Genomic DNA, 19,437 nt, shown 5'->3' with positions numbered 1-19,437 from the left:
GTCCTTCTGTTGCAGCTGGACGGGGCCTGTGCACATCGGCCGCTCTGAGACCTATTTTATTTGGAGAAAATGCCTTCTCTGGCTGCCTTTTGGAAGTTGGGATTAAGGAGAACTGTACGCAGCTCAGGTGAGTCTCTCATTGGTTGGTTTATGTCAGACAAGGTCTCACATAGCCAAGAAGATCTGCAACTCTCTTGTCCCCCTGTCTCCACCTCCCCGAAGCGGGCTCCCATGGGTCTCACTGATGAAGTTTCTTGCATTTCAAGTGATCTCCTAAAAATTAACTGCCTGTGTGAATGTCAAAGAGAGAAGACTGAAAAGTTATGGTGAGTGGCGTGGATGTGACAGTGAGTGGACACACATAGTGGGTGTGATAGTGAGTGGACACACACAGTGGGCGTGAGAGCGAGTGGACACACGGTGGGCATGACAGTGAGTGGACACATAGTGGGTGTGATAGTGGTGGACACACACAGTGGGCGTGATAGTGAGTGGACACACAGTGGGCGTGATAGTGGTGGACACACACAGTGGGCGTGATAGTGAATGGACACGCATGTTTGGTTTGTTTTTTGTTTTTTTTTTTTTTTTTTTTTTAAAGATTTGTTTATTTATTATATATAAGTACAATATATAATCAGACACACCAGAAGAGGGCATCAGATCTCATTACAGATGGTTGTGAGCCACCATGTGGTTGCTGGGATTTGAACTCAGGACCTCTGGCAGAGCAGTCAGTGCTCTTAACAGTTAAGCCATCTCCCCAGCCCCCACGCACATTTGTTTTTAACATTTATGAAATGATTATTTTGTGTGTGTGTGATGTGTATGAACACAGGAACATGTATACTGTGTTTGTGTGTATGTGTGTGTATATGTGCCTCTGTGTGTATGCCCTGGTATGGTATGCATGCCCTGGTATTTGTGTCTGTGTGTGTCTGTGAAAGGGAGAGAGAGACAGTGAGAGAGAGGGGGAGGGAGAAGAGGTACAAGGATACCCCAGTGTTTTTGTGTGTGTGTGTGTGTGTGTGTGTGTGTGTGTACAGATGCTTGCATGCCTGGTGTGTGTTTGTATGTATGTGTGTGTATATGTGTGTATGGTGTATGTATGTGTATATGTGTGAATGTGAGTGTGAGTGTGTGTGTGTGTGTGAGTGTGTGTGTGTGAGTGTGTGTGTGTGAGTGTGTGTGTGTGTGTGCACGCAAGTGTGTGTGCACATGTACTTCCATGCCCTGGTGTGTGTGTATGTGTGTCTTACCCTGAGACATCCTGGTAGCTCTGACTCTTTTTGTTTTTGTTTTAAGTTGGTGTCACATTCCCATAATGTAACTATGGAAAGTAAGTGACCCAGGCAGACACACTGCTCATGCCACCATCCCTGCGCTCTAGAAGCTGAGGCAGGGCTGCTCCTTGGGCTGCATATAGCACCCTGTCTCAACATAAAATCAAACAAACGGTCTGTCAGGATGACTCAGCAGATAAAGGCACTTGCTGCCAAGCCTGGTGACCTGTCTGAGTCTAGGACCGAGACTCATGTGGTAAAATAAAACTGACTCACTCAAGTTGACCTTTGACCTCCCCATGTATACCATGGCACATACATACACACACACACACACACACACAGAGCTAAAAACTTAAAGACAAGAAAAGGTGAATACTCGAGGGTCATTTAAGCCTTTCATGGTGTTATGAAAGGCTTTACCTAGTTCTACAATATTTTCATCTCTGAAAGTGGGAATCTGTACGTGTAAGTAGTTATTCCCCCACATAGCCTCCCCAAGCTCGGGCACCAAGCGCCCTGCTTTCTGCTTCTGTGACTTTGCCTGTTCTGGATATTCAAACAGAATCACACCCAGCCTGCCATTTTCCTTGTCACAGCATGCACCAGAACTCTGTCTGTCCGTTTCTATGGTGACTGCGGCTTGCCTTGTATGTCTGTTTATATCACATCTTGTTTAGCCTGGGCCAACGGACATCTGGGTCTTCCATCTCTGGCTGTGTGTACTGTTGCACACAGGCCTGTGCAAGTTTCTGTTTGAATGTGCTTCCTGTACTGTCTGGGCCTCTTGCTCCGTAGAAAAGGTCTGTTGAATGGAGGAAGTCATTAACTCAAGTTCTTCTGTTTTTAATTCAATTTTTTATGTATTATACAAATGTTTGCTGAAGTGATGTCTGAAGGACAGACTCTGCTCCCTTGTAAGTGGATGAAAGAGCAGGGCTGGCGAGGCTGGTCACTCAGTGAAGTGCTTGCTGTGTAATCAGGAGGACCTGAGTTCAGATCTCTAATACCATGGTATTAATACCAGATATGACAACATACTACTGTACCCCAGTGCTGAGGAAGCAGAGACAGGAGGTTTGCTTGCTGGCCAGCCAATCCAGCCAAATTGTTGAACTCTGGTAAGAGCCTGTCTAAAAAAGTAGAGAGATGGCTCATGGGTAAAAGCACTGTCCCATAAGCCTGATGACAGAATCCCCAGAACCCAGGTAGAAGTGGATATGGCGGTGTACATCGGCTATCCAAGCACTTCTGCTGAGCTCAGTGGCAGAGATGGGAGAACTGCCTAGAAGCTCAGGTGCCAGCCAAGCTGGAGTACACAGCACAGCAGGAAGAAACAGCAGGAGACACCTCACCTCAGGGGTTGAAATGCCAGGTCATCTGGTAATTCCCTGTTCTGTGGATTCTGCAGAACCTACTTTTACGACAGTGGTGGCACCTTTTGCCATCCTTCAGGCAGAGTGGGACAGCTCCAGGTTTCCCACATCCTCCCAACAGTTACTATTTTTCTTGTTTTCTCTCTCTCTCTCTCTTTTTTTTTACATTTATCTTTATTTTGTGGGAGGATGTGTGATCATACATGTGTTTCACATGTGGAGGTCAGAGGACAGCTCATGGGAGCTAGTGCTCTCTCTAGCCACGTTGTAGGGTCTAGAAATCCCACTCAGGTTGTTAGGCCTGCATACAAACTCCTCCACCCACTGAGCCACCTCACCAGCCCCTCCCAGCACACTCCCCCCCCTTAAGATTTATTCATTTTATGGTATGAGTGTTTTTACCTGTATATATGTGCACCATATGCAGGCAGTGCTTGCAGAGGTCAGAAGAGGCTGTCAGATGCCCTAGAACTGGCGTCCCAGATGGTTGTGAGCTATCAAGTGGGTGCTGGGAATTAAACCCTAGCCGTGGGGGCTGGGTGAGGCGGCCACGGCTGGCACCAGGCAAGGAGCAAGCATGCATTTAAAAATTAGACTCGGCAAACCTCTGGAAGAGCGGCAAGCATTCCTTTTGTTTGTTTGGTTGACTGGTTGGTTGGTTTTGTTTGTTTGTTGTTTTCCCAAGACAAGAGTTTTTCTGTGTAGTCCTGGCTGACCTGGAACTTGACCTGTAGACCAAGCTGGCCTCGAACTCATAGAGATCCCACTTCCTCTTCCTCCCAAGTGCTAGGATTAAAGGCACACCAGCTAGCTGCAGGTATTCCTAACTGCTGAGCCATCTCTTCAGCGTATACCCACACACACACATCCTATTTTTAATGCCAGGTGCTCCAGCAGATTTTTATCTGGGCTCTCAGCAAAGACACATGTCCCCTCTTGGAAGAGGCCTCGAGGACCAGCCCCACTGACTGCTGGCTAGGAAGTGTTACCTTCCTCTTTTGCAGAGAGAATGTCCTTCAGAGACTGGGTTTGCTGATTCAGGCAACGCACGTTGCGAGGAGAGGCAACTCGGACTCCAGCGATCTGAGCGATGGCTGGCTGGAGGTCATACGTGAGTCACACTGGCATTCGCAGGCCTTCCTGCTGCTGAGTCTGTCGTCAGCAGTCATGGCTCGAGAGCCTGCTGCATTTGCCCAGGACTCTCTTTAGGCTGGGATCTTTCTATTCCCAGCTTTCTCATGGCTTTTACTCAAAGAGGAAGCTATCTCCAGCTTCCTCTTGCTGAGAGTCTGGGCTTGAAGATACCCAGAGTACATCAGTTTGCACTTCTGTTTTGAGTGCCCAAGAATATTGGCATCGAGAGTTTATAAAGAGTGAAAACATGGTGCTGAGTGGCGGACAACCCAACACAGACCACCCAGAACCTCTAGCTCCATTTGTGTGCGACACCCAGGATGGACAGATGTGTATGGAAAGCGGAGTCGTGAGTATTAGGAACCAGGGTGGCACCTTGTGACCTGGAGAGTTCTGTACTGAGAGGTTTGAAAGTGAATCTGGGGCTGAGGTGTGGTTCCACATAGCATCTAGTATGGGTTTGAGCCCCAGCACCAACTTTCCAGATCCTAGAACACTCAAAAAAAAAAAATCAGGAGATAGCCAGAGAGAGTGGCGATGGTCACGCAGCTCTGAACGGTTGGTTCACTTTAAAAGGGCACTGGCCGGGACCGGGGCTCTAAGAGAGAGTGCTTGCATAGCATGTGTGAGCTCAGAGGTTGCTTATGTTAGTGTAGTGCCGCCAACCAGCAAATTGCTTATTCATCCAACTCATAGAAACCAAAGATGCTCAGATGAGTTTTAAATATCTGTTTGTTTGTTTTTTTTAAAGATTTATTTATTTATTAAATGTAAGTACACTGCAGCTATCTTCAGACATCCCAGAAGAGGGCATCAGATCCCATTACAGATGGTTGTGAGCCACCATGTGGTTGCTGGGATTTGAACTCAGGACCTCTGGAAGAGCAGTCAGTGCTCTTAACCATTGAGTCATCTCTCCAGCCTCTAAATATCTGTTTTTATATGACTTCTACTAGGGCATAAGTGTCTGGAATAGCCTTGTAACTAGTTACCATGTCTCTGCACTGTCCCTGTCAGCACACCCTGTGGCTTTCAGTGACAAGCTTATAGACACTGGATCTTTTTTTTTTTTTTTTCTATTTTAGGAAAAAGATTTTTTAAATTTATTCATGTGTGTGTCTGTGTGGAAGTTTACGTGTGTGTGGTGGCACCCTTGGAAGCCAGAAAGGGCTTCCCTGGAGGTGGCATTACAAAGTGATTGTGACTGTGCCGGGAATTGAACCTGGGTCCTCTGAAAGAGCGGCAAGTGCTCTTAAATACTGAGATGTCCCTGTAGCCCCAGACGCTGACTCTCCGTGTTTGGTTTTATTCTGTGGGTTGGGACCTCATTCAGTACACAGGGAGGCATTTAGACACCACCTAAGTGAGTAGTACCTGCTCTGCCTGTGGATGGTGGGCGTGGGCGTAGTGAGGTTGTATAGTCGTGGAGTGAAGACAGCCTTGCTAGAGAGCAGTGCCTCGGGGACTGAGAGTCAGACCTTATCACCTTCTGACCCTGTGGGTATCACGAGTGACAGTGTAGAACAGCTGCTATTAACAGAAGTCTAACTTGGCATTCCTGCAGGAGCCGATGCCCCAGATCCAGACGCGGACCCGAGCAGCGCAAACGGCACATGCCCGGAAGTTCCTGCCCAGCTCTCCATCCGCATCCTCACTGCTGAAGCTGGCTCCGTGGAAGGGGTGGCTCAGCGGGAGATCCTGGCTGTGGAGACCAGGTGCGGTCCCTCCCTGAGAGTTGCCAAAGTCCAGAGCAGGACAGAGTTAGGGAACGCTAGGCAGGAATCTGCACACTTGCAAATGGCGATTGTTAAGAGCGAAGTTAATTGGGCTGTGTAAGCAGGCGCCACAGACACCCACCCTTAGGAGTATTTGTAAAGCTCTGTATAAGAGTTGCTGCAGTATCAGGGGAAGGCCAGGGCTAGCAAGGGGGCTGCTCGGTGCCGTGGGGATTTAACTCTGTGGGCCTGGGTGGCATATTGGTGACAGAATGTGGCCATTGGTTTGAGGCTTTGCCAGCCCCATAGGTTCAGCTCATGGAGCTGTGTGTGAATTTAGTCAGTTTAATGTGCAGTAGCCTTATGTAACTGATGACGCAGTCTGTACATTGCGGCATTCTGTGCATTGCGTCTTTACCTTATGTGACAGGTTCCACTTTAGCAAAGAGTGATGGCTGCTCTTGGGTTTGGGAGAATACCCAAGCCTGCAGAGAGAGGGTCTCTTTCTGTTTACCTCCGGCTCACCTTGTCCTGGGACCGTCCTACCACTCAGGGGCGTCCTCCTGCATCCTGTTAGGCACCGGCCTCGCCTCACCTGGCCTTAGTAAAGAGAGGCCACCTTATCAAGGGAGATAGAGGCAGACTTTTTTTTGTTGTTGTTGTTCTGCCGGGTCATGTGTTCCTTCTGGGGTCATTTCACTATGGCCAGAACTATCAGCAGCCCTGGCAGGCAGGCTGTGGATCCAGGCTGGTGTTTCTGACACACTAAACAGAGTGGTGTGGCCCTGACCCCCACGGAAAGCTGGGGAGTCGTTACCAGAATAGGAGAAGGGGTGCTGATCTCCCATCAGGCCCACTTCAGAGGGTTGGGATGGGCGAGGCCTCTTTGGCTAAGCAGCATCCCGTCCCCACAGTACTGCTTTGAGGGTTCCTTGCCATAATATGTAAAAAGGACCTCAGTTCTGTGCTGCGGGCATGGCATGCCCTCCATATACGGCCAGCTGCTGTTTTTATTAGGCTGTTGGAGACAAGCAATCTTTGTATACAATGACTTAGACTGGAGGAGGGAGCTGGCCACGGCAGCCAGTGATGGGTACAAGGACTTGTACATTCTGTGTCTAGACTTGTGGTTGCGGCACTTGGCTTCCTAGACTTTCAGTGGTTGGTGGCCATATTACCTGACAATCGTCCTCTTCTAGGTTTTCCACAGTGACCTGGCAGTACCAGTGTGGGCTCACCTGTGAGGACAAGGCCGACCTGCTCCCTCTCAGCGCCTCCGTGACGTTCATTAACATCCCTGCGCAGATGCCCCGCCCCCCGACGAGGTAAGCCAATGGCTGACAGGCTCGCAGGTGCAGGTTCCTTCCAGCCTCTTTCCTGTTCTCCCTGTAACCCACTCCCATGTTTTTGTAGATTCCAGATCAACTTCACAGAGTACGACTGTGCCCGGAATGAGCTGTGCTGGCCCCAACTTCTGTACCCTCTGACCCAGTATTATCAAGGTAGGGAAGCCAGGTTTCTGTGTGTTGTTAGTTATGTTGTGCCAGTTAAAACTGTTTACGAGTCAACGTGTAAACATCCCAGACAACTTAAAACACAAAAGACTTAAAAGAAGAAACCACACCGATATTGATGTTTAGAAATTATGGTTATAATGTTTAGAAATTATGATAACAATGAATGGTTACCACTAATAGTCACCAAGTTATTATCTTCCAAGTCAAGACTTCGTATGGCTTAGTTATTGGGACGGGGGTGGGGTGGGGCAGAGGTGGGGTGGGGGGGTGGGGTTGTCCTCTGCAAGTCTCACAGTTGGGAGGGAAACAAGCCACTTAGCCATCCAGGCTGGGTCAAAGTTCAGGAGTCTGACTTCAGGTGATTTATTGCCAGCGTATTTAAACATAGTACAATTTGGGGTAAAGTTTCCTGGTATAATCCCATCCCTAGTACACAAGGAGGCATAATCAACATCAAAACACATCCAAGAAGGGGTCTAGAGCAGACAACCTGTGTTAGCTCAAGAGCCTGAGGAAGGCTCTGCGATGGTCTCAGTCATACAGATAGCGTAGAGGTCATTTGGGCTGTGAGCCACCTCCCCTCCTGGTTGTGGGGTCTTGATATGGCCTGGCCCAATAAATACTGCAGACCACCAGGCTGTTAGTCACCCCCATTCCTAGCCTTCTGCGTGGAAAAACAGATTGTGTATCCTTTCCTTTGAGAGCCTTACCCTGTACGTTCAACATTCCTGGCTTCTCGGTGATCTGTGGGCACGAGGACCTTCATGCTCTTAACAACTGCCTTTCACTGTCTTTCAGGGGAGCCCCGTTCTCAGTGTGTGGCCAAAGGCCTGATGCTGTTGCTGCTCCTCCTGTTGGCCATACTCCTCAGGCACCCTTGGGTCGGGATGTGCAGAGCCTGGTACTCAGCTCCCAGCTGCCATTAAGTTTTCTCAAAGACTCGGAGCATCCACTCAGTGGCTCCCCATAGGCCTGAATGCATCTCTGAAACCTGTTTGTTTGAGACAGGGTCTCTCTGTGTAGCCCTGGCTTGTTTCTAAGCTCATAGAGATCTGCCTGTCTCTGCCTCTGGAGTGCTAGATTAAAGGCACGTTCCACCATGCCTGGCCTATTCGAAACATTTTAATAAACAAAATATCTATTTTTGTACAAATTCTTAGTGTTAAGTGAATTTGAGTCAAATATCTAGATGCTCAAATTGTCTCAGGATGATCATTCTCAATTCTAGCTGGCTACAGGGGAATCGAGGGTGTCCTAAATGTCAGAGACTTAAGCCCAGCATGACTTTCTAATCACAGGGGTTTTATTTTTTGTCCAGACTTGATGCAAGCAGGTAAGCATAAAGAAAAGACTGGGGGCTGGAGAGATGGCTCAGCGGTTAAGAGCAACGACTGCTCTTCCGAAGGTCCTGAGTTCAAATCCCAGCAACCACATGGTGGCTCACAACCATCCATAACAAGATCTGACTCCCTCTTCCGTTCAGCTACAGTGTACTTACATATAATAATAAATAAATCTTAAAAAAAAAAGAAAAGATTGATTACTGTCACATATTCCAGAGAAAGGGTTAGAACATGCTTTATAAAAGCTTTTAAACTAAAATTGAATTTTATATTATTATTATTATTATTGTGTTGTGTTTGAGTGATGCAGGTACAAGTACATTGAGGACAAGCTTGGGGGGAGGTCAGTTTTCTCCTTCTGCCTTTTGTATCCAGGGAGGGAACACAGGTAGACTGGGTAGACAGTGCCTTTACCCATGAGCCATCTCAGCAGTTCTGTAGTATTACATGCTATATTTCTGTGTAGACCATACCTGCCTAGAACACACAGAGATCCACCTCCTCCCCCTTCTGAGTGCTGAGTTTAAAAGTGCATCACCACGTCTCAACCAGCTTTCCTAAACTGCCCCGGACCACCTATCCAGCGGTGACACTGCCTATAGTGGTGGTCTGACCTTCCCCATCAATCAGCAACTGAGATAATTCACCGTAGCCATGGATACCGGGCTGTCAGATCTGTGTCATCCCTCAGTTGAGACTCCCTCATTTCAGGTGACATTGTGTTATGTTGACGGTAACCGGGACATTTGAGCTGAGATCTAAGTGAGTCAGCTTTGAGAAGGTCCAGCGGGCTGGTATTTTAAACTGAAGGATTCCAGAGTTCAAGTGTATAGGCCAGGCGAAAGCAGGGAGGAAGTGTAGCCCGGCAGAAGGAGCCAGGGCTCAAGGCAGGAAGCAGAAGCAGCCTCATATCCGTTCTCCTCTGCGATGGCGAGGGGATTGGATTTTACTTGGAATGCAGTAAGAAAATCCAGATATTTTAAGCACACATCAGATTATGTGTTATTGCAGAGTCTCATGACTATTGGAATCTAGCAGTGTGGCTGAGGGATTGCAGAGGCCACACACTGCACCACTTAGGGCCTAGTTCCACAGACTGCTCCCTTCCCAGGCTGGCAAATCACTGTGACAAGGCAGCTGGTGGTGACTGGCTGCAACTGAGCCAGTATCTTGTGGGTTAATAGCATGTTTTCAGACCAAGGATGATGGCTGCATCCTCTGTACCTTCACGAAGGTACTAAGTATTGTATACTTAGTACTCATAAACTAAGTACTCATAAACTCATGAGACAGAACTCAACAGCATGCAAAATGGTTAAGAGACTCCTCCCAGCCCCCATTAGATTAGAGAGATGGCTCAGTGGTTAAGAGCACATATTCTCCTTTTAGACGACCCAGGTTTGGTTCCCATGTGAGGCAGCTCATTCTAATTCTAGCTCATGGGGTGCGGGGTCTAAATGCTGGCTTCTGCAAGTCCTGCACACACATACACACACTTTAAAATAATAAAAATCTCTTTAAAAGATTTATTTGTGTGCTTGTGTGTATATATGCGCAGAAACCCATCAAGGTCAGAAGGCAGCATTGAATTTTCTGAAACTGCAGTTACAGGTGGCTGTGGGACACCTGATTGGGTCCTGGGAACCCTAAAGTTTACTGCTAAGAGCTGTAACTGTGGGCTGGAGAGATTGCTCAGCAGTTGGCACTGACTGCTCTTCCGAAGGTCTTGAGTTCAAATACCAGCAACCACATGATGGCTCACAACCATCTGTAATGCCTTCCAGCAACAGTGTACTTACATATAATAAATAAAAAAAATAGTTGTAAATGTTCTTAACTCCTGAGCTATCTCCAGACCCCAGGACTCATTAAAAAAAATAAAAAACAGAAAAGCCTAAGTTATTGAGAATACTTGCCTAGCATGTATGACATCCTGGATTCCATCTGCAGCACAACACAGACCTGATGTGGTGGTCATGCTTGCCTGTAATTCCAGCACTGGAGGAGGCATAATGGGTTAGATGAAGAAGGTCAAAATCATCCTCAGCTACTTAGAAAGTTTGAGTCCAGTCTGACATACGTGGGACCTTATCTCAAAAATAAGAAAGAGAAAGAAAGAAAATAAGTAAATAAATAAGTAGATTTCTCATCCTTCTGGTGCATGACCCCACACCCATACACACATGAACAGCATTAATTGGATTTAGGGAATTATCACAAAAGAAGACATGAAATTGAGAGGGGGAACGTTTTAGAATACTGAGGGAGTTGGATAGAGAAACGGGCTGAATATGGTCATAATTTGGTTGTGTACATGTATGAAGTCCTCAGAAATAAAGAGAATTTAAAAAGAAATAAAGCCGCGGGGCACGATGATGTACACCTTTAATTTCAGCAAAAGGAGGTGGAGGTAGGATAATCTTGGTGAGTTCCGAGGTCAGCCTGGTCTACAAGACGAAGTACAGAACAGCCAGGGCTACAGAATGAGACCCTGTCAGAAAAGAGGGGAGAAGAGAGGAGACGAGAGAAAAGAGAGGAGGGGAAGATGAGAAGAAGAAATGGAAAGAGGAAGAGAAGAGTTCAAGAAGTGCAAGCCTGTAAGCGCAGCAGTAAAGGCAGGCAGATCTAACGACATCCAGAGCTTCATAGACTCTTGTTTCGAATAAAAAACATCGTCAAAAGTAGCTTGCCGTAGTGGGGCACGCCTACAATCCTGGTCCTGGGAAAGCTGAGGCAGGAGGATTGTGAACTTCAGACCAGTTTGGGATCCACGAACAACCTAAGAACTACTGAAATAATAAACCCTAAAAGGCGCAGGGGTCACCCAATTAGGGAAATCCTGCTTCCTGTGCGCCGATTGGCCGAACCGTAGTGACGGACTGTTACGATTCCGGCCGTTCATTGGTCATTCTGCGGTGGGCGGTTCCCCGGGGAGGAACCGGAACCGGCTGCGGCGGTGGGCGTGGCGTGGCGGGTGGTTGTGGCGGCGGCTGAGCGGTGGCCGCGGTGGCAGCGGAGGGGAGCCCCATGGTGCGGGTGCGCGGGCCGCGGAGGCTGAGCGAGGCGGCGCCGCCATGGGCTCCCTCTTCCGCAGCGAGAGCATGTGCCTGGCGCAGCTCTTCCTGCAGTCGGGCACGGCCTACGAGTGTCTGAGCGCGCTGGGCGAGAAGGGCCTGGTGCAGTTCCGAGACGTGAGTGTCCCGCGGCCTGCGGGCCTGTAAGGTTCAGGGCTGGGCGCCACCAAAGCAGGCTGGCACCGCGGGGGACTGCGGCAGGGAGGTGGCTTTGCAGGGTATCCAAGGAGGGCCCCTCTTAGGAGGTGGCTTTTGAGCCGAGACCCAGATGGGACAGGAGCTGTCAGGGAGAAAGACGAGATGGTCTTTGGAGATGGCATTGCAGGGTAGTCAAGGAGATGGTCTTTGAGCTGAGATCCGGATGGAACTGGAGCTGGCAGTGGGAAGATGTGGAGGAGGAGGAGGAGGTTCCCCAGAGGTTGTTTTCCTGGGTGACTATGGAGGGACCGCTCTGAGCAGTACTAGATGGGATAAGAGAGGCAGGAAGAGGGATGAGGTAGTCCGACAGGTTGTGAGTCCTTAGAGAGCTTTTGAATTTTTAACTCCTGTGTAATGATGCGCTGGCATGGTTGGCAAGTGACAAGGACCTGGGTCACAGTAGGTGTGGAATGGAGGCTGTCTCTGCTACTATAATAACACACTTGTGAATGCAGCCATTGGCTTATGTTCAACCTCTGTGCCCTGCCAACCTTTAAGGGTCAGGACCTTGCACAACTTGTTCCTTTCTTCATTTTCCAGAAGTGGCACGGGCTCTGGCATTTATTGGCATTAATAAACAATTGTTGGGCGAATACAAAAGCTTTTATTGAGTGACTTCTGGCCTGGGGGACTCAGTGAGCGAGGCAGATGAAGTCCCTGTGCTCACAGTCTGGGTCAGGGGACAACAGGGAGGCACCAGTCATGAGCTACAAGGATGCGTGCTATGGAGAACAGTGCGGAAAGGTTGCCGAATAGGCCATGATACCTCCTAATGGCATTGAACCCAACCAGTGTGGGTGCTTGGCCATTTCCCTGTATCTTTGGGATGGGTCCTTACTCTCAGGAGGGACCATCTCTACCCACAATCTCATATAGATGATCCTTGCACTGTCCCGGGAGACTCCTAAGTGACAGGTGAGGGAGCAGGCAAGGAAGGTTCAGTGCCCTCCCTGGGTCCGGAAGCCACTTGGACTTCAGCCCTTGGATCCACATATCTGACAGGTAGGGTGTGGTGCCCTAGTAGTATCAGAAAGATCCAGGCTACAGTGGCAAGGGAAGCAGGCTTTTATGTCAGGTCTGTTTGCTCCATCCTGTCAGGACTCGAGCCAAGACATTATCGTGCTTCCATCTCAGGGTCTGAACAAGCGAGCACTCCTATCAGCGCGGAGCCTCAGCGTTCACTGAGTGCCGTTACACGAGCTCCAGGGTGGACCCAGGAGAGTTTTAAACAGGGAGTCGACCGAAGAGAAAGTGCTGCTGCGCTTTCCAAGAGGAAAATCAAACAAAAGCGCTTTGCTGAGTCTTCAGGGGTGCGCCTGTCAGCTCAGGCATGGGTGTTAAAGCTCCTTTTTAAGAACTATTATTTATTATTATTATTTATATAATATTATTTATTTATTATTATTATTTAATACTAGTACACTGTAGCTGTGTTCAGACATACACCAGAAGAGGGCATCAGATCCCATTCCAGATAGTTGTGAGCCACCATGTGGTTGCTGGGATTTGAACTCAGGACCTCTGGAAGAGCAGTCAGTGCTCTTAACCCCTGAGCCGACTCTCCAGCCCCAGTGTTAAGCTCTTATCAATCCCGAGCTCACTCATGGGATGGGTCACTGACCATTTTTGGCTTATTCAGGCTTTTTTGCTCCTCACCCTTGGAGGGGGTGTGGCAGCTGAAGGATTTCCATAGTTACTGCGGTGGGAAGACCTGGAAAGAGAGGCTGTGACCCAAAAGGGACAGGTGGGCTTGGTTCCACCTCTGCTCTGAGGACAGCTTTCTTTTCTTTGTTCCCTTGGGTGCTGGGGCAGGAAAGGCTTAGTGTAGTAGCTCTCTCTCCACTGCTTGGAGCTGGGTGCAGTATTGCAACACTCTGGAAGCTGAGGCAGGAGGATGAAGTCAAGGCTAGCTTGGGCCGCGCAGGGAGATGTCTCAAAAAAGGCTGGAGGGCTGTCTCAGCAGTTAAGAGCACATGCTGCTCTTGCAGAGGGCTGGAGTTCAGTTCCCAGCACCCATCATTTATAGTGGTCTATAATTCCAGCTCCTTTGATTTCCTCAGGTGCCCACACCCCAGCACAGACAGACAGACAGACACACACACACACATACACACACACACATACACACACACAGAGAGATCGAGAGAGAGAGAGAGAGAGAGAGAGAGAGAGAGAACTTAAAAAACAAAGGGGTCTGTTGAAATGTACTTTTATACCAGTAGCTTTGAGTTACGGTGACTGCAACCTTAAATGGACCCCCCCCCCCCCAACACACACACACACACACAAACCCAACATTTGTAACCCACACAACAGAAAAACTGACTGTCTGAGCTGCTGCTGCTGCTGGTGGCTGTTAGCAACCGTGAGTCAGGAGTACACCTCTTCACAAAGGATCCTGCTGCTGGGTTAGGAGTTAAGCTACCACATAAAGAGAACTGGCAAGGAGAGTGCAGGCAGAGCCGGTTCCCATTCTCAGTTCCACAGAAGTCACACTGCTTCACCTGGATAGGAGTGATCTCCAGAGGTGAGAGGGAGCGGGCTGGAGAAGTGAAACCCCAGTGTTGATCTTCTGGCTAAAGCCTTAAAAGAAGCTGAGATTCCCGAACAAGCGCCGAGGCTTTGGGAATGGCCACCGCTCTGCTGTGTCAGCAGTTTCACACCTTGTCTTGTCATGGGGCCCAGGGCAAATGTCCCACAACCCACAGGCAGCTTGTACCCTAAGTGCCCATCCTTATAAATGATTCGTAGAAAAGGTGGGCACCAGCCGAGCACCGCAGCACAGGCCTCTTGTCCCAGCACTCAGGAGACAAGCAGGGCGTCTCTGAGGCCTGGCCTGCGGATCAAGTACCAGACTAGCCAGGGTTACACAGAGAAACCTTGTCTAGAAAAACAAAAACAAAAAGTGGGATATTGCTGCTATTGTTGAGAATACAATAATTACTGTGTGTGTTATCTAGGGAAGAAATTAGCTTGTTAACTTTTCAACTCGTTCTAATATCTGCTTGCTTTATTTTGAGGCAGGGCTCTGAACCCCAAGTGTAGTTGGACATGACCCTGAACTTATGATTCTCCTCCACCCCTCTAAGTGCTGAAGTCATAGGCGTGTGCCACCACTCCCGGTTTTATGTGCCTCTTGCATGCTGGACCTGCACTCACCAATGACCCCCACGCCCACCAATGTCCTATTGTTTGATTTTTGCTATAGATTTTCTCTGACTCTGAGGTTACTGTTCTTACAAGTTTCACATCCATATTTATGGTTTTTCTTTAAATTAAATGTTTTCCATGGGTTACTTCTGAGCCAAGGACTATTTTTCAAGCTTTTCTGGTAGCAGTTGCCAGCTTGCTGCGAAGAAACCCTGCCAGTCCTCCTGTTCAGTGGCAGTGACAGTGTGTGCCCCCAAACTTCTGGCAGTGATAATTTCCTTCCAACACCTCTGGCAGTGATAATTTCCTTCCAGCAGATTTTGACTTAGCCCAGTGGTAGAATGTGACCCAGCACTAGCAAACTTTAAAAGGATTAAGTAACTAAAAATAAAATTTTAACTTAACCAGGCCTGCATTTGATTCCCCCACCAAAATGGCTTAAATAATTAGTCAAATAAAAGCAAATTTAAAATTTTAGGAACTTAACACAAAATTTTCTTTCTTTTCTCAGCTCAACCAAAATGTAAGTTCTTTTCAAAGAAAATTTGTCGGTGAGGTAAAGAGGTGTGAAGAACTAGAACGAATATTGGGTAAGTTTGTCTTTCATTTTAATCTAAATGCTTTTTATCTTAATATAGGCATATCTGTTTCTTTCAGAAAATATAGATGAAGAGAAGAGAGGGAAGAAGCCAGGTGGTGGCACTCGCCTTTAATCCCAGCACTTGGGAGGCAGAGGCAGGCAGATTTTTTAGTTTGAGGGCAGCCTGGTCTACAACCCAAGTTTCAGGACAGCCAGGGCTACAAGAGAAACCCTGTCTGGGGTGGGGAGAAGAAAAAGAGAGAGAGACAGAGAAGAGGGGGCCGGGGAGTTGACCTGTTCTGTACAGTCGTAGGCCCATCATTTTGATGGCAGCTGAGTAGTATTTCATGGTATCCGTGTGTCATGGCTCATGCAGGCCATCTTGTGTAGTTTTATAAGAGCCTTGTATACATGTTAACACTCATCACTCAACAAGAAAGGCAGGAAATGGCTGACAGCGTTAACAGGCTTGTTGACACTTGGTGTTTTGCAGGGCTTCCTTTGTGAATAGGGTAGTTTGGTGCTTTTTGCTTACCTTTTACAACCCAGTAGTCCATGCATGGGATTTCCTTCGTCTCTAAAGTCTGTAAGATTCACCTCAAGGTAGTTAGGGAGTAAGAGAGTCTTGACTTTTAGAATGATATTTTTTTGAAGATGTATTTATTTATTTTGTGTACACGAGTGTTCTAGCTGCATGTGCAGCTGTATGCCAGAAGAGGTTGTGAGCCACCATGTGGGTGCTGGGAATTGAACTCAGGACCTCTGGAAGAGTAGCCAGTGCTCTTAACCACTGAGCCATCTCTCCAGTGCCTTAGAGTGATTTCTGATTGTTAATCGTTACTTAAGTATTTTTTTTAACTAGGGATTTTTTTTAATTCTTTGAAATTTTGTCCACATATACAGGGCATCTTGATCATATTTATCCCCCGCCGTCTCCTTCCAGCTGTACACACCCCAGCATTTCACTCTCCCAACTTCCTGTCCTGATTTTCTTTAGTGACTTACCTAGTCTGCTTAGTGCCACCCATGTGTTTGTGGCTGTGGGGCATCCAGTAGGTCACCGACAGGTGACAGGTGGCCAGAGCCCCCCAAGAGGACACACGGCCTGTGCTAGTTGTCCTCAGTTGTCAGTGCTCCTCAGTGAGAAGCTCTCCTTCAGCTAAAGATTTCTCCTCCTCCTCCTCTTCTTCTTCTTCTTCTTCTTCTTCTTCTTCTTCTTCTTCTTCTTCTTCTTCTTCTTCTCCTCCTCCTCCTCCTTCTTCCTCCTCCTCCTCTTCCTCCTCCTCTTCCTCCCCCCTCCTCCTCCTCCTCTTCCTCCCCCCTCCTCCTCCTCCTCTTCCTCCTCCTCCTTCCTCCTCCTCCTTCTCCTCTTCCTTCTTCTTTCTTCTTTCTCCTCCTCCTCCTCCTCCTCTTCCTCCTCCTCCTTCCTCCTCCTCCTTCTCCTCTTCCTTCTTCTTTCTTCTTTCTCCTCCTCCCCCCTCCTTCTCCTCTTCCTCTTCCTCCTCCTTTTTTTTTTCTTGGTGGTGGTGGTGGGGCTGGAGTGGGGTGGTCAAGGTCTCATGTAGCCCAGACTGGACTCAAGCACGGTATGTAGCTCAGGCATAAACTCCTGATCCTCCTCCCCTTTTCTTCGTGTAATGGATGGCAGGCCTGAGCAGCAACTCCCAGACTTTTTATTATTATTATTATTATTACTACTATTACTTTTAATTATGTGTGTGTGTGTGTGTGTGTGTGTTTGTCTGTCTGTCTGTGTACATGAGTGCAGATAAACCCTTGGAGAACAGAGGTGTGTTTTGTCTCCTAGAGCTGGAGTTAGAGGTGGTTGTAAGCTGCCCAGTGTGGGAGCTAGGGATTGAACTTAGGTCCTCTGGAAAAGCACTCAGTGCTGTTCAGTGCTGAGCCATTTCTCTAGACAACACTTGAACTTTTAGTTAAGGATTTTTAAATCAACATAATATTAAAAAATGATTTATTACTTTTAATTGTATCAGTGTGTGGCTATGTACATATTAGTTCAGTGCCCAGCAAAGCCAGCAGAGGGCATCAGATCTTCTGGAACTGTTGTCCACATAAGGTCCAATTGTGAGCTGCCTTGTGTGGATGTTGGGAACTGAGTCCTCTGCAGGAGCAGTGCTCTGAGCCACCTCTCCAGCCCTAGTATTTATTTATCAAATTTTGTTTTTTTTTTTTTGTTTCTCTGTGTAGCCTGGGCTGGCCTGGAATTCTTTTTGTAGACCAGGCTGGCCTTGAACTAAGAGATCCACTTGTCTCTGCCTCCCAAGTGTTGGGATTGAAGGCACGTGCCACTTCACCTAGCTTCCAGCCCATAATATTAACAATAACCTTTAGTCATGTGGAATCTCTAGTTATTTGTATATTTGTAGATCATATGCTTGAGTGACATCACTTGTGGACAGGGTACTTGTGTAGAATGAGGCTCCTAAAAGCAGAGCAAAGTGCTGCCTGGTGCCTTGCTGGGAGCCTGGCTCGGCTGTGACTCTGACTCCTGGGCTCCTGAGTTCCCACTGAGGACATCTGTGGGGAACGCCAGCTCACTGCCTCTGGTGGGGTACAGGTCTACACCTTCAGAGCCTTCCACAAGAAGAGGTACCCAAACTTGTTTTAGTTATGAAAGAAGCTGGGTAGCTGTAGCCAGTATACACAGGAGGTGACAGGGACAGACGGAATCTGCACACAGCAGGTTGGGGCTGCCAGGGTTCAGATTGCCGAGGGTCAGAGTGAGCTGGTCTGACTCTGTGTCTTATTTTCACAGTGTACCTGGTACAGGAAATCACCAGAGCTGATATTCCCCTGCCTGAGGGAGAGGCCAGTCCTCCTGCACCACCTCTTAAACATGTTCTAGAAATGCAGGTAACTCGCTCCTGAAGACACTGTCAGCAAAAGTTCCAGGTTGCCAGGCCACCTTCACAGTGCTTGATGCTTCTCTGCCTCTCTTCCCTGAGCCTTGGCCTGACATAAAGAACAGGGGGGTAGCAAACCGTCGGTGGTCTGTAACTCTGTGTCAGCTGACTGGAGGGTTGGCTGCTGTCTGAGGGAGCCTGAGGAGAGTTTAGTTCCCGTTGCTGTTGCTGCCTGGGAGGTTTCAGGACGCTCACTCTGGCGTTGCCGGTCCCAGCACGCCTGCCCCTGCTCCAGTGCTGAGGGCTGCTGGCCCTCCCTCGCCTTCATGTCCTTCCCACCCTAAGCTCCTGTGGAGGTCAGCGTGCTGGGGATGGGGGCTAGGGTGCATCACCTCGCCTGTGAACACAGGGTGTTGTCTGAGACTCCAGACTCCAGCAAGGTCTCAGTATGAACGCGGGCTAGCTTGGAACAGGTCGGCCCAGAACTCACAGAGCTCTGTTTGCCTCTGGTTCTGAGTGCTGGGATTAAAGGCCTGCACTAGCACACCGGCCCTTCTAGACTTCTTGTTAGGGTTGGGACTCATAAGAAATACAGTGGTCCTTCCTCACTCTTTTGAAATAATGGCCATGGTAATGCTGAGGCCCTTCTGTGGCCAGCTGTTCTCTCTGGTCGGAAGTAGTCAGCCACTTGGTGTATGAACATGTCAAGCTTGGCACCCTCCGGTTCAGCTGGGTGGCCTGGGTATGACGTCATCACGGGCAGCGGTGACTTTGCTAGCTTTGGTGATGCAGAGCCCAGGAAGGGGAGCAGGACGGGTGGATTGAAGGAGCCTGCATTGGCTCAGTGGTTTGTTTCACAAAGTCTGTGTTGGCGGTATGAAGGATAAGGACACGTGGCTGTGACCACTGACGCTTTTCTCGAGTGCTTATATCCTTGGTTGTCTTATATCCACTTGGACCAAGTGGAGACTCTTAAGCTGGAGCCAGGAGAGCGTTTTCTGAAAAGCTGATCTTAGATTATTTCCATTGCAAGCAAAAGGAAATAAAGTCAGAGTGTGTGTGACGGGCAGGCCGCTGAAGGAAAGCCAGCAACAGCTGGGACTGGGGTGAGAGGCTGCGCGTGGCCTGCAGGAGCTGGGGTCCCTGCAGTGTGCAGATGTGTGACGGTGGATGGTGTGGCTCACACCGTGAACTAATGAGCCG

The 19,437-nt window shown here is 48.5% G+C and overlaps 2 protein-coding genes across 2 annotated transcripts in view; both read left to right on the top strand.

Moving 5' to 3' along the window:
• The window catches only part of Tctn2 (tectonic family member 2), a 28,109-nt gene extending 19,931 nt beyond the window's left edge, over nucleotides 1-8,178 (top strand). The window contains exons 13-18 of the mRNA XM_052168746.1: nucleotides 16-127; nucleotides 3,664-3,770; nucleotides 5,358-5,508; nucleotides 6,708-6,833; nucleotides 6,922-7,010; nucleotides 7,824-8,178. Coding sequence (XP_052024706.1) covers nucleotides 16-127; nucleotides 3,664-3,770; nucleotides 5,358-5,508; nucleotides 6,708-6,833; nucleotides 6,922-7,010; nucleotides 7,824-7,951 — 713 coding nt within the window. The 3' untranslated portion in view covers nucleotides 7,952-8,178. The remainder of the gene's footprint in view (nucleotides 1-15; nucleotides 128-3,663; nucleotides 3,771-5,357; nucleotides 5,509-6,707; nucleotides 6,834-6,921; nucleotides 7,011-7,823) is intronic.
• Nucleotides 8,179-11,319: 3,141 nt separating this feature from the next.
• Atp6v0a2 (ATPase H+ transporting V0 subunit a2) overlaps nucleotides 11,320-19,437 on the top strand; it is a 32,141-nt gene continuing 24,023 nt past the window's right edge. Inside the window, exons 1-3 of the mRNA XM_052167567.1 lie at nucleotides 11,320-11,559; nucleotides 15,302-15,380; nucleotides 18,147-18,244. Of these exons, the coding sequence (XP_052023527.1) occupies nucleotides 11,443-11,559; nucleotides 15,302-15,380; nucleotides 18,147-18,244 (294 nt within the window). The 5' untranslated portion in view covers nucleotides 11,320-11,442. The remainder of the gene's footprint in view (nucleotides 11,560-15,301; nucleotides 15,381-18,146; nucleotides 18,245-19,437) is intronic.

The sequence above is a fragment of the Apodemus sylvaticus genome, chromosome 22 (genome assembly GCF_947179515.1).
Source record: "Apodemus sylvaticus chromosome 22, mApoSyl1.1, whole genome shotgun sequence".
Classification (NCBI taxonomy): domain Eukaryota; kingdom Metazoa; phylum Chordata; class Mammalia; order Rodentia; family Muridae; genus Apodemus; species Apodemus sylvaticus.
The sequence above is the reverse complement of the archived record's forward strand: the minus strand, read 5'-3'. Positions and strand labels throughout refer to the sequence as shown.